Raw genomic sequence first — 13568 nt, 5'->3', positions numbered from 1 at the left:
ATTTGTTTTTCAGATCTTGTTCCTTGGCTGCTCTTTAGCTCAGCTATATTAGGACAGAGCTGTGATCTGTGACTATAGTTCAGCTACAGTGCCTAATCTAGAGTAGTCTGGAACACACCCCCTGTCTCATCATTGGTTCAGAGGGATACCCACCCCTGCAGAGGAGGCAGCCTAAACCAATGATGAGACAGAGGGAGTCTCACACTATTTCAGTTTAGGCATTGAAGCTAAGCTGTAGTCATAGATCACAGTTGTGTCTTAGAAGAGATGAGCAAAAAAGCAGCCAAGATCTGAGGAAAACAATAAGCAGGCAAGTGTCCCTTGTAAGTACAGATAGTCCGTTACTTACGATCAGGTTCCGTTCCAGGAAGCGGTTCAGAAGTGTATTTATTCGCATGTCCGAACAAATGTTTGTATGGAGGGGGATCGTGGGTGGATCTAGCTCCATACAACGTTGGGTGCAGGCTGTTTCCTACAGCCATCACCCGGCCGTAGCAGCTCCGACAAGCCACAACGCTCGTCGGAACTGTTAATTTAAATGCCGCTGTCAAAATTGAAGGCAGCATTTAACGTGTTAACAGTTCCGACGAGCGGCGCGGCTTGTCGGAGCTGCTGCGGTCGGGTGTCAGCTGTGAGAAACAGCATGCCCCGACGTTTGGGGGTCCCATTAGACCTCCTGCAATAAGATCACAGGATGCCGTGCGGTTGCTACGGCAGCCGGGGACCTTCGGAAAGGCCCCAGCGCTGCCTATGCAGAGTGCCTATCAAGAGCGGAATGACCCAATAGTGGAAACCGTTCCATTTATCCAAACTGTTGTCTCTTTAAGACGGCATTCTTTTGTAACTGTGTTGCTCCTTGTGTTTATTTTTGTCTTTCCCCAATTAATCATTTTTCATAAAAGGCCATTGTTATAACAGTGCGACTCCATAAAAACGTACCTTGAGCTCATTTCAAAGGCTTTTACGGCAGAAAGACGAAAGTGTTTTTTTCCGGCCAAACTATCCATTATGCTTTGGCCCTGAATACAAGCGGCGGCGCTCAACATCTCATACGCCAATGGAGAACTGCGGCTGCAAGAGTCACAAGCAATTTCCTAATTACTTATTGAATAAGAGCTAACACATGGCTATTACAGGATTCACATTCCCACATCATCGTCATCCACAAAATTATCCTTTTAGAAACCGCTATAAAATATCAAGACGCTTCTACTCGATTGTTAACGGACTTCATCGGCCTGAAACGTAAAACCGTTATTGAACGTGTCACAATTCCTGCCGTCGGTGACAGTCTTGGAAAAGGGTAGGATATGCTTATGAGCATCAAGTATTCTTAGGGACCTTTCACGGAATTAGAACGCACTGACATTCCTGCGTCACAATGTTATCCCTATGGGGCTTGAATTGCACTTGTTAAAATGTGCGCGTCTTTACTTCAAAACCGCAAGATTAGATTCCACAGCGGGAAAGCTTTCTGCTTCAGAATGAAGGACATCTTGCGGAATATTTGTTACGGATTTCTAGCATACAGGAGATGGAATTCCACAATTAAAGCCTGTAAATAAAATGCAAGAAATTCCGCAGCTAAAAATGCAACAAAATTTGCAATAATTGACAAATTCTGCATCTGCGGACAATTCTGTCCCGTGTGGAAGGTTCCTTAGTAGATCTGTGTAAAATGTGCAAACCTTCTTGTCCATTTACTACGACTAGTCTAGTTTATATCTATATAGAGGAATCCACCTAAAGTAGTCCGCCTCCGATCCCGACCCCACGGTCTTTGGAGGAGGCTGTAACCCTTTCATTTTACCTGAGCAGCATAAGAAATTAAAGCTGCGCCGTGATTGGTTGCTATGAGCAATAAAGACAGATTTTATTTTTAGATGTTTTTCATAAATCTGCCCCGTAGTATTCTTCCTTCAATAGCGAATAGTTATTGTGGAAGGCTATGGCCAAAGCCGATCAGTTAACCCCTTAGTGACGGCCCAATAGTGTTTTTATGTCCTGCTGTTGCAGGACGTGTATGGAGGGAGATAGCGTCGCTATCTCCCTCCATACAGCGCGGGTGTCCACTTTTTATTACAGCGGACATCCGCGGGCAATAGCTGCAAACGGCTGTATGGACGATCGCAGCTATTAACCCTTTAAATGCCGCTGTCAATTCTGACAGCGACATTTAAATCTCCCGAACGACGTTTGGAGGTCCCGTACGGCCACCCCCGCAGTGAGATCGGGGGAGCCGTGCAGGTGTCATGGCAGCCGGGGGCCTTCTGAAAGGCCTCAGGGCTGCCTTAGAAGACTGCCTATCAAGCCCTCGCTGTGGGGTGGCTTGATAGACTGCCTGTTAAAAAGCAGTATGATGTAATGCTATAGCATTACATACTGTAGGAGCGATCAAAGTATCACTGCTTGTAGTCCTCTGGGAGAACTAAAAGAAAGTGTAAAAATAAGAGCAAAAAGGTTTTACTAATTATTAATTAAAAAAAAGTAATAAAAGTTAAAAAAAACAACCTTTTGCCATATTTGCCTACGACCTGAAGGTTGCAAGTTCGATCCCCACATGCGTCAGGTAGCCCGCTCAAGGTTGACTCAGCCTTCCATCCTTCCGAGGTCGGTAAAATGAGAACCCAGCTTGGTGGGGGGTAATTAAGTAATAATTACCTGAAAGCGCTGCGTAATAAGTTGGCGCTATACAAATACCAAGATTTATTTATTTATTTTTATTTGCAATAAAAAAAAATCAAAATAATAAAGCAAAAATATTTGTTTGGTATCGCTGTGTCCGTAAAAGTCTGATCTATCAAAGTAAAGTATGATTTACCCCGCACATTGAACATGGTCTGAAAAAAAAATAAAGAACGCCCGAAATGCACTTTTTTGGTCACCCTATCTCCGAGAAGAAATGTAATAAAAAGTGATCAAAAAGTCAATTGTATGGTAAAAATGGTACCAACGGAAATGCCAGGACGTGCTGCATAAAATGAGCCCTAACACAACTATGTCGACAGAAAAATAAAAAAGTTATGATGCACAGAAAATGGACACAGAAAATAAATAAAAATAAATAAATATCTTAAAAAAAAATACAAGTACAGCAAAAAAAAAACTATACAAGTTTGGTATCGTAGTAATCGTACTGACCCATTGAATAAAGTTATTGGGTAATTTTTGTTAGTTTGTGCGCCGTAGAAACAGGACGCACCGAAAGATGGTGGAATGTCGGGGTTTTTTTTCAATTTCTCTCCACTTTTTTAAAAGTTTTTCAGTACATTATATGGTACAATAAATAGCACCATTGAAAACTACAACTCGTCCCGCAAAAAACAAGCCCTCATACAGCGACGTCGATGAATAAATAAAGGAGCTACGATTTTTTAAAAGGGAGTAGGAAAAAACGAAAATGGAAAAAAGCAAAAATGCTCCGTCACTAAGGGGTTAAGGATACTTCGCCAAGTAGTACCCAGGGATCATCTAGCACCACCAGTTCTTCATAGACCTTTAGAGATCACACTGATTGGAGTCAAGTCTGGTGAGCAGTACTCGCGCAGAGTGTTAAGGCAGCAGAAATGCAGTCCTAAGCTCTTACTCACGACCTGAAGGTTGCAGATTCAATCCCTGGGTGGTTCAGGTAGCCGGCTCAAGGTTGAATTAGCCTTCCATCCTTCTGAGGTTGGTAAAATGAGCACCCAGCTTGGTGGGGGGTAATAAATAAGTTAGCTGAAAGCGCTGTGGAATAAGTTGGCGCTATACAGATAACAGGATTTATTTTTAGTACTGGAGGGTCTGCCTGAGGACGTGGTGATGGAAAATTTGATAGAAGAGTTCAAGGGGGGCTTTCTTGAGCAATACAATATTACATGTTACAGTAACTGATTACTTCAGAAGGGTCGGTGATGCTGGGATAATTCTGATTGCCAGATTCGAGTCTTGAAGGATTTTTTCACCTTAAATGAGGAAAATTGGCTTTTACATCATTTTTTCTTGCCTTCCTCTGGATCAACATTGGGGTTTAGGCTGAACTGGATGGACATGTGTCTTTTTTCAAGTTTACAAACTATGTTATGACAATCACCGTCGGGGAAGAGTCAGGATCCTCTCTCATACGCACTACATGACCGGCAGGTGCAGCCATCTAATCACTATGGCCACCTTCAGGCTTTGCTCACATTAGCACGATGGCTAAAACTGTTAGATCCTTTAAAAGTTTCCTGTACATTTCTAGATTCTATCATGGCTGCTCTCTTTCTGCACTTAACGAATAAAGCGAAAGCATATAGAAAACAGTAAAAAAAACAACAATCAGACATAGAAAACCAGATTACACTAGATAAAACCCCATAGAACTATTTGTAGCATGGCAGTGAATTAAAGAACTAAACCAAAAACTTGAACAAAGGTCACATGGAAGAATGCTCAAAGCTTAAGCATGGCCAGGATACAATCACAGAGTTAAATTAATTAGTTCCACTCTGATCACATGGCCTCCAATCTGGGCAGCCTATGTACAATAATACTGGTTCAGAATGTTTTCCTACTTACAACGCCTTGTTCTACCACAACGCTGCGAGGTTTACCCCCAAATAGTCTGCATCTTGCAATAGAAAGACTAATAAAATACCATCTCTATTTCACCACATGCATGCGCATAGAATAAAAACAGAAAATTAAAAAGAAAACTGGGTGAAATTCCTTAACATTACACTTCATACCGTATTAAACATGAACATGTAATATCAGAACTAGACAGCAGGTGTCACTGTTGCCTTTCATGAAGTTTTGCTCCCACCATACTGATGCAGCAGCAATACCAGATCTCACCACACAGTCACATAGATGACGTGTTTGCTGTCAGTTTTCTTTGGACTCGTACTTACATACATAATGTATTGCTCACTGTGTATAATATACCAGGAAGCTATTAAAGCAGAAAATATTTCAGTTAAAGTGATAGCAGACAGAGGTTTCTGTATATATCTTATGGCGAGGGTCAGCAATATGTCAATTGCAATGGGCGAGTGCGTCACTTTTAACTCTTTAAAGTTGAACAGTGCAGTGGAGCGAGCGCCGACACGTCGCCTGAACTCCACTCTTCCTATGTTGCCAGGGCCGCACACTTCACAGCTCTGCAGCCTATATCTGCATCCTGCTATGCCAGCGTCAACCCTGGGGGGCACGGCCGAGGGGGCGCCACCAGGCTAAGTGACAGACGTAAGATAAGGCTGCCGTCTGTAAGCGGTGGGCTATAAATCCTATTCCCCTCCAGAGTCCCTGCATAAAGTAGGATCGGTAAATAACGTGCAGTCATGTGACTTACATAAAAATAAATCTTGCTATTTGTATAGCGCCGACTTATACCGCAGCGCTTTCAGGTAATTTATTTATTACCCCCCCCACCAAGTTGGGTACTCATTTTACCAACCTCAGAAGGATGGAGTCAACCTTGAGCCGCTACCTGAACCGCACAAGGATTGAACCCGCAACCTTCAGGTCGTAAGGGTGATTGAAAAATAATGGTTCAAATGTAAAGTGGATTTCTTCACACATGAAGTGACATACCGAGCCAGAATGACATGAAAAGAAAGTGAACTCTAAGACTTTTAAATGCACCTTCAATGTGGGCGCTGTTGGGGACACTAGATGACCCATAGCAATGCATGTTCACTGCAGTGGAGTCAATAACAGTGGATAGTCCAGGAGGGACGTGTCTGGGTAGATCTGGACTACTGACTTGACATCTGCCGTCTAACCAGGAGGACCCATATCGCACATCTGTATGGTGCAATACAAACTTGAAGAGTTCCTCTATATTTTCATGTCAATCCTGCGATGGGATGTCACTTCTTGTATGATGAAATCAGCTTCCCCTTTGCACCGTTCTCTCTGAATCACCTTATAGAGAATAAAATAAGGCACAGATAGTATACATACCTGTCCTGTTTTCCCATCTTTTCCTCAAACGTCAGTGCTCTCCCAGTACTGGATAAAGCCAATTCTAGGTCACGAGCGTTATAGGCAAAGTGTGCCAGTCTGGTTAATGCCTGCAGTTCTACGAGAGGATCTGACCAGTCACACTCCGAAGACATCTTCCATACCTGGTTACATGAGAGGTTCAAAATAATGGAGACATTAGGCACAAGTCTACAAACTTATGTGGGAAAACAATTCTGCTTTAGCCAAATGGCCTAAAAAGCGGTTAATAAAAAGCAATATGCAGTAAAAAAAAAAAAAAACCTCGTGAAATGAAACGTTTTCTTGGTCTGTAGATTGTTCACCTTTCTGGGGTGGATTCAGGAGGATACACCATGTTGCGGACCGGTCGTTGGGCTGCGGGTTGCTTTATTATCATCAACAATTATCCTTCCAGAAATCATTCAAACGAACGAAAGTGAACGATAATCATTATGTTTAAAAGCAGCCAACGCCGAACAGGAATCGGCATCAAGCAGATACAATTCCCGTTGGAGAGCCATTACATGAGTCCTGCTAACACCCGTGATTTAGAGCTAATTAGCGGGCTGCTCCTGGACTTGCCAGTTCAGCTGGGCAATTACGGTAGGTCTACATTGTGAGCCAAGTGACGGGCACTAGCACTTATATACTAGCGCCCTTACACACAGCCAGATGCACTGCATGAATTAAACACCAATCAATGATATAGAAGGTTGATGGGCGCTTCTTTAAGGACCTTCAAAAGGTTATCTGGGTGTGGATGATTTTTTTGAACCCCTTAGTGACGGTCCAATAGTGTTTTTACGCCCTGCCATTGCACCACTATCACCCTCCATACAGCGCAGGCGTCAGCTGTTTATTACAGCTGACACCGCACGGCCGATTGCAGCTATTAACCCTTTAAATGCTGCTGTCAATTCTGACAGCAGCATTTAAATCCCCCGAACAATGCTTACGCCCCCCCCGGGCAGTGCAGGTGTAATGGCAGCCAGGGGCCTTCTGAAAGGCCCCAGGGCTGCCTTAAGAGACTGCCTATCAAGCCATCCCCGCGGGATGGCTTGATAGACTGCCTGTCAAAAAGCAGTATGACGTAATGCTATAGCATTACGTCATACTGCAGAAGCGATCAAAGCATCGCATATTGTAGCCCCCCCTGGGGACTGAAAGAAAGTGTAATAAAAGAACAATAAAGTTTTACTAATTATGAAAAAAAAAAAGTAATGAAAGTTAAAAAAAAAAACAACCTTTTGCCATATTTGCAATAAAAGAATCTAAATAATAAAGCAAAAATATGTATTTGGTATCGCTGCGTCCGTAAAAGTCCGATTTAGCAAAGTAATGCATTATTTACCCCCTCGGTGAACGTCGTCCGAAAAAAATAATAAAGAACGCCAGAAATGCGCTTTTTTTGGTCACCCTGTTTACGAGAAAAAATGTAATAAAAAACGATCAAAAAGTTATTTGTATACAAAAATGGTACCAACGGAAACGTCAGGACATACCGCACAAAATGAGCCCTCAAACAACTATGTCGCCAGAAAAATTAAAAAGATATTGTGCGCAGAAAATAGAGACAGAAAATAATTTAAAAAAATTAAATATCTTTAAAAAAAATACAAGTAGTACAGCAAAAAAAACAATATAAGTTTGGTATCGTAGCAATCATACTAACCCATACAATAAAGTCATCATGTCTTTTTCGTGACAGTTTGTGCGCCGTAGAAACAAGACGCACTGAAAGATGGCGGAATGTCCTTTTTTTTTTATTTCTCTCCACTTAGAATTTTTTAAAAGTTTTTCAGTACATTATACGGTACATTAAATAGTACCATTCAAAAATACAACTCGTCCCACAAAAAACAACAAGCCCTCCTACAGCGACGTTGATGTATGAATAAAGGAGCTACAATTTTATAAAAGGGGGGGAGGTAAAAACGAAAATGGAAAATAAGCGAAAAAGCTCCGTCACTAAGGGGTTAAACACAGATGGCAATTTTGTTAAAGTAATAGAAGCAGCCGTACTCCTGCATTTGTGCCACCGTCGATCCAGCACTGCGGCTCCTGCAGTCCTCCCAGTCTTTATGACAACCCCTTTAACACTGAGCAACTGTTGGGAATGAATGGCCACACAAACCGCGGTTCACGACTTTTGGCCATTTGAGCGGCCATTCCCTTCCATTGCAGTTAGCAGCAGATCCCCAGTTTACATGAAGAGGTGTGCTGCCAACAAATGGTCATATTTATGTACAGATTAGGGGAAGGAACTTGACGCCAACGAGAGTATTTATTTTGTGCTGCACACACATCTGTACTAGGGGCTCACAGTGCTTGGAGGGGTATTAGGGGATGTTTTTTTTTCATTGATGACCTATCCTTATTCTCATGTGGGAAACCTCCCATTGCACTCGCTTTACGTCACATGGCATGCAACAGGTCTCACTATTCTACTGAAAACAAGGAACCAAAAGATAGGACATGCAGCGATGCATTGCCTCACTGCATCGCTCATCATATTCAAGCAAGATTTGTGAGTCTCGCAACGTACAAATCTCGCGTGAGATGCTCGGCCGTGTGAAAACGGTCTAAGATACATAAATCATCAATAAAACAATCCCTGAATATCCCTTTAACAGGGTGTTCATTAGTAGCGGATTTTCTGCATCGGAAAAAACTGCAGTGAAACTGTACCGAAGACTGCGTCGCAATTTGCACCATTTAGTGTGGATTTTGCTGTGGATTTTGGTGCAGATTTGCAGCATATTACAACCATTTAATTTCAATTCACTTGGAGGGGTAAAATCCATAGCAAATCGGCTATGCGTGATCGCACCCTACACTACGTATGTTCACTGGTGAGGATTGGCACTAGGCATATATCGGTTGGCTTTGAGGATAATCAACTGTAGAAATAACCCGGAATCCATGTCGATAATGAGCCTATAATCCCCCATCTACATGCAGACTCAGTAATCAGTAATCCAGGATCCACAGCATGTGAACATGGCCTAACAGTGCTGATAACTGCATGCTATGGGCCATGGAACATTGTTTTTATATCAAATTCCTGAAACGCTGCTAATAGTCATTTTTCAGCTAAAAAAAAATACCTTGTTTCTTCAATTTTGCTTCCATGTGTCTGCTGGACAGAATTAGTCTCCTTCCCCTTCTGGCAGCTGACAATAAACCCACTGGAGTAACTATAGGGGATGCGGTTGCACCCAGGCCCAGGAGCCTTAGGGGGCCCATAAGGCCTCTCTTCTCCATATAGGGGGCCCAGTACTATGACCAAACCTTTATAATTGGGGGCCCTGTTACAGGTTTTGCATTGGAGCCCAGGAGCTTCAGGTTATGCCTCTGAATAAAGCCCTTTCTTTCGTTCCCTGCAGCAGGAGTCCTGTCCGCTATACGGCCATGTACTGCAGAGGCTCTGCTCCTCCTAACAAACAGTATTGGCTGCTCTGCATGAACAGAGGGTCACTATGCAGAGACCTGGTTGTAGTGGAGAATGACTGAGCATGTGCGTGCTGCAGCACTCGGCTCACTAGGTGGAGGGACACATTGCTATACACTATGAACACCAGGTGGCGCCACATTTTACTGGACCATTTTTTTAACAGCATGTGAATGGACAAATGTTGTTTACTTTCCTGCAAAGTGAATATGTTATTTAATGTTGGGACATCCCCTTTAGGGATAGACGTCACACCCATGACTCTACTATGCACTTACCTGAATAGTAATATAACCTTGTTAAAGTTATGATATATAGTATAATAAAAAGCCCAACCCCACCCCATCATTTTACTAGTATTGGTCGGCTGTCAAGGAGCTCCAGATCTTGTTGGTGAGGTTCCTCTCCCCTATAGTTCTCCTGCACTTATCCTATACGTACTTCTGAGAGGCTCGGGACTGTAAAGTCCATCAGTCCTAACCCGTTACAGGAGAGCATTTCTAGGGCTACAATCACTTTGGTCATCAGGTTTTGTCTTTCATTGCTGTGCTGTAAAAAAAGCAAAAAAAAACTTACAATAGATTGGATGTAATGTACAACTTAATCTGTCAATATAATGGGTCCATGGGGGTTACTGACTCCAGAAAACCTACGGAAGAGTCAATGTATCAGTTCTAAGTAACATTCTAATATAATAACTATATCCCTGTGTGCAGTCATCTCACTATAATATGTCTTTATAATCTGCCGTGCCAGCTGAACACAGATAACCAAGAACACCACAAGAAGAGCTCATTTAGAAGTGGGGTTAAGGCCCATTTACACGGAAAGATAATCTTTTTAAACGATTGAAAGATTGACAGGTTTAGCGATCATTTTGCATAAAGCGTTAAAGGACGCTAATGTCTATTAACACTTTATCATCTTTGCTTGCGTGTAAAAGGGCCTATAGGAGCTATGTGCAGATCCCAGCATGTCGGCAGAATACAGTGTATTGAGAGATGCTTTATCTCTGTGCAGCTGAATGCTGGATTTTAAGTTCACCTTAAAATCTTCGTTCAGACAAAAAGTACACAATGGTAAGGTTTACACGCAACGATTATCGCTCATCTGCGGCCATTTGAACGAATTTTGAGCAATAATCGTTGCGTGTAAATGAGCCTTTGCCTATAAAAACCTGATGGTTGATTGTTCGCTCTTTGGCACGCCTGTTTTAGTAAATACTCATATTTGTCATTAAATAACAGTTCTGGAGCACATGTTCTCATAACTCTGAATTGCGATGTTCCTTCGTTATTCCTCTTAGGGCTCCCCCACACTTTTTTTAACGCTGCGATATCGCTGCGGTTTTTTAAATGCGATTGTCAATGGGACTTTCTAATGTTAAAAACGCATCGCACAAACATCGCAAAAGCACAAACGCGCGATGCGTTTTTAACATTAGAAAGTCCCATTGACAATCGCGTTAAAAAAACGCAAGTGGGTGTGAGCCCTTAGAAATATATGAATAGACTGACAACTGGGTGTTCCCATTCTCCTGGTCACAATGCAGTGTTTCTACATAGTCTAATACTGTCAGCACTGACTGGACATTTTCAGGCTACATGTCTTATCAGCAAGAAGACTACAATCAGTTGTCAATTTGTTCATATATTTCCAGGAGGAGTAACAGGGTAACATCACAATAAATATTTATTTAAAGAGAATGTTGAGAGATAAAGAGAAAAAAAAAAACGAGATAGGCCGCTTCCAAAGGGCCGAAAATATAGCGCGAGTTTTGGGCGTTCACAAAACTCGTGCAAATATGAACTCTAGTCTTTTGAGTGGAGTCATACACATGAGCGATTCTTCCCTGACAGCGATGCGCTGAGGGGGAAAAAAAAAAAAAAAAAAAAAATCGCTACATGTCCTATTTTTTTCCGTTCCCCGCCTTGCCCATTGTTTTCAATGAGACTTTTAATGCTTCACATACTGTGCAATGTGCATGCGAGGTCTCTCATTGAAATCAATGGGAAACACTTCTGATCCGCTAACGTACGTGAAACTCATGCAAGAGGATGGGGATTTCACAGAGGGGATGTAAAGCGATGTGCCTGAGAATGGCCTCGCATCTGCGGGGAAAACGCAGGTTGATGAGAGCGATATCGCTTTTGTCTATGTGTAGCTACGCATAGAGATGGAAAAAAAGATTGAGAGAGAGATCAAGAAAGAAAAAAAAAGAATGAGGAGAGAGACAAGAAAAGAGAGAGCAATAAAGAGAGAAAGAGTCAGCAGGAGAGAGAGATAAGGAGGGCGAGGACAAATAAAGGGCGAGACAAAAAGATGATGAATAAAGAAGATAGAAGGAGAGAGAGGGTGAGAAAGAAAGAGACTTGTGCCCCATTTACACGGCATGAGCTGTCGGGCAAACTACGCCCGACACTCATCCCAGTGGTGCTCACTCCTATGGTGCTACACAGGAGTGAGTACCGCTCACAGCGCTGGAGGCAGAGTGGGCCGGGGAGCGCTCTCCCGACAACCCACCTCCACTAGTTTCCGAACACTTCGGAACAATAATCATCCCGCGTAAAAGGGCCATTAAAGACAGGGTGAGAAGGGGAGAGGAAAAGATAGAGAGATAAAGACGGAAAAAGAAAGAGAGGGGAAAGTGTGTGAGAGAGGGAGAGAGAGATGAATATTGTGTTCAGTCACGATGAGCCTGGGACACAAAACAATCCAAGGCCACCCTCAGATTTGTGCTGTTGGATCTACACGAGGATCAGTCCCAGTGCCATTCAATGATGCTAAATACATGCCTTTTCCATATGGAACATAGAGAATAGTGCACCCGTCTGCTGCATGTGAGTGGGGTGTAATATACTCCATTTACTTGCACTGGATACCAAACTTTAGTGGATTTCATGAAGATTTAGGCCAAAGAGAAAGAAAGAGAAACCATCCAGCAAAAAAACAACCTAGCCAACACATCATAGACAGACACAGACCTATATATCTCATGTACATGGACTTACCTCATCGTCTATTCCAAGTTTGGGTCCGATTTGCTGCTGGAGCAGCTGTTTAGCCTTCACCCATGTAGATATGAGTTGTTGTCTTACGGAGATGGGTACTATGGCTTCCAGAGAATCTCCACTGGTCAAATCTAAAGCGTAATCACAGACCTAAAATAATAAGAGAGATCATTAGACTAAATACATGCTGCACCTGTGAACTACTGATGACCTAATCCCAGAATAGGTCATCCATAGTTGACTGCTGGGGGTCCACCATCCAGGATTCCTGCCAATCAATTGCACTAATGTACGTAGCCGGAAATGCACAGCTCCATACACACTGCAGTGGCCCTGACTAGTACTGCATGCAAAGTTTCCCTTCACTTTGCGTGCAATACCATTCTGGGCCGATGTAATATGTCCGGAGCTGTATGTCTCTTCAGCAACACATGGGCTCCTGGCGATCAGGAAAGTACCTGGGTGGCACATAAATTAATGACCTACCCTGAGGTCTTCAATCGTTCCCCTTTAAGACTCCTTCCAGATGGCACACTTGAACATCTGCATTATGGCTGCAATATTTGGACTTCGCTTAATTCCACTAAACTGGACTTGGACTCTGTGGTAATATAAATCCAGTTGAATGGATCCCAAGGAACTCCAGGTGTTGCAGCCATAGTACAGAAGCTAAAATACTTCCATATTACGGCCGTGTGAAAGTGGACCCATAGTAGAAAAGTTCAGCTGCAGTGTAGATGTACAGACTCAGCGGGGATGACAAATGACAATGTTACAACCTGAATCAGGCAATGACAATTGTAACAATTGGATGCGGCTTCATATAAATGTCCTCCGGAGTTCTGGAGAAAGGAGCTAATTAAAGTCCAGAATCTCCTGATATTCAGCGTACAATATGCTGCAGCGTCCGGGGCCTTATGGTAACCTGCAGGCTAAAGTGCTATGTCAATGTCAGTTCTCCGTGGGTTTTGAAATGGAGTTGTTTCAAGTAAGCATATGTTTAAGTATCTATGGGAAAGCGGGGACTAAAGCAATTATCTACAAAGTAACCTTTCCGTAAAGGAACCACGCCGGCAGCGCTGCCCAATTTACACAACTATTCCAACCGTTAACATAGAAAGCCGCATTAATTTCTCCACAGATATCCCTGTAAAGCG

General features: G+C 42.8%; 1 protein-coding gene across 1 annotated transcript in view; it reads right to left on the bottom strand.

The window, feature by feature from the left end:
- The window catches only part of CFAP46 (cilia and flagella associated protein 46), a 253776-nt gene that overhangs the window by 148838 nt on the left and 91370 nt on the right, over nucleotides 1-13568 (bottom strand). The window contains exons 20-23 of the mRNA XM_066601014.1: nucleotides 12412-12561; nucleotides 9842-9949; nucleotides 5929-6092; nucleotides 940-1071 (exon numbers count right to left, since the gene is read on the bottom strand). Of these exons, the coding sequence (XP_066457111.1) occupies nucleotides 940-1071; nucleotides 5929-6092; nucleotides 9842-9949; nucleotides 12412-12561 (554 nt within the window). The remainder of the gene's footprint in view (nucleotides 1-939; nucleotides 1072-5928; nucleotides 6093-9841; nucleotides 9950-12411; nucleotides 12562-13568) is intronic.

Source organism: Eleutherodactylus coqui, chromosome 4 (assembly GCF_035609145.1).
Source record: "Eleutherodactylus coqui strain aEleCoq1 chromosome 4, aEleCoq1.hap1, whole genome shotgun sequence".
NCBI lineage: Eukaryota > Metazoa > Chordata > Amphibia > Anura > Eleutherodactylidae > Eleutherodactylus > Eleutherodactylus coqui.
The sequence above is the reverse complement of the archived record's forward strand: the minus strand, read 5'-3'. Positions and strand labels throughout refer to the sequence as shown.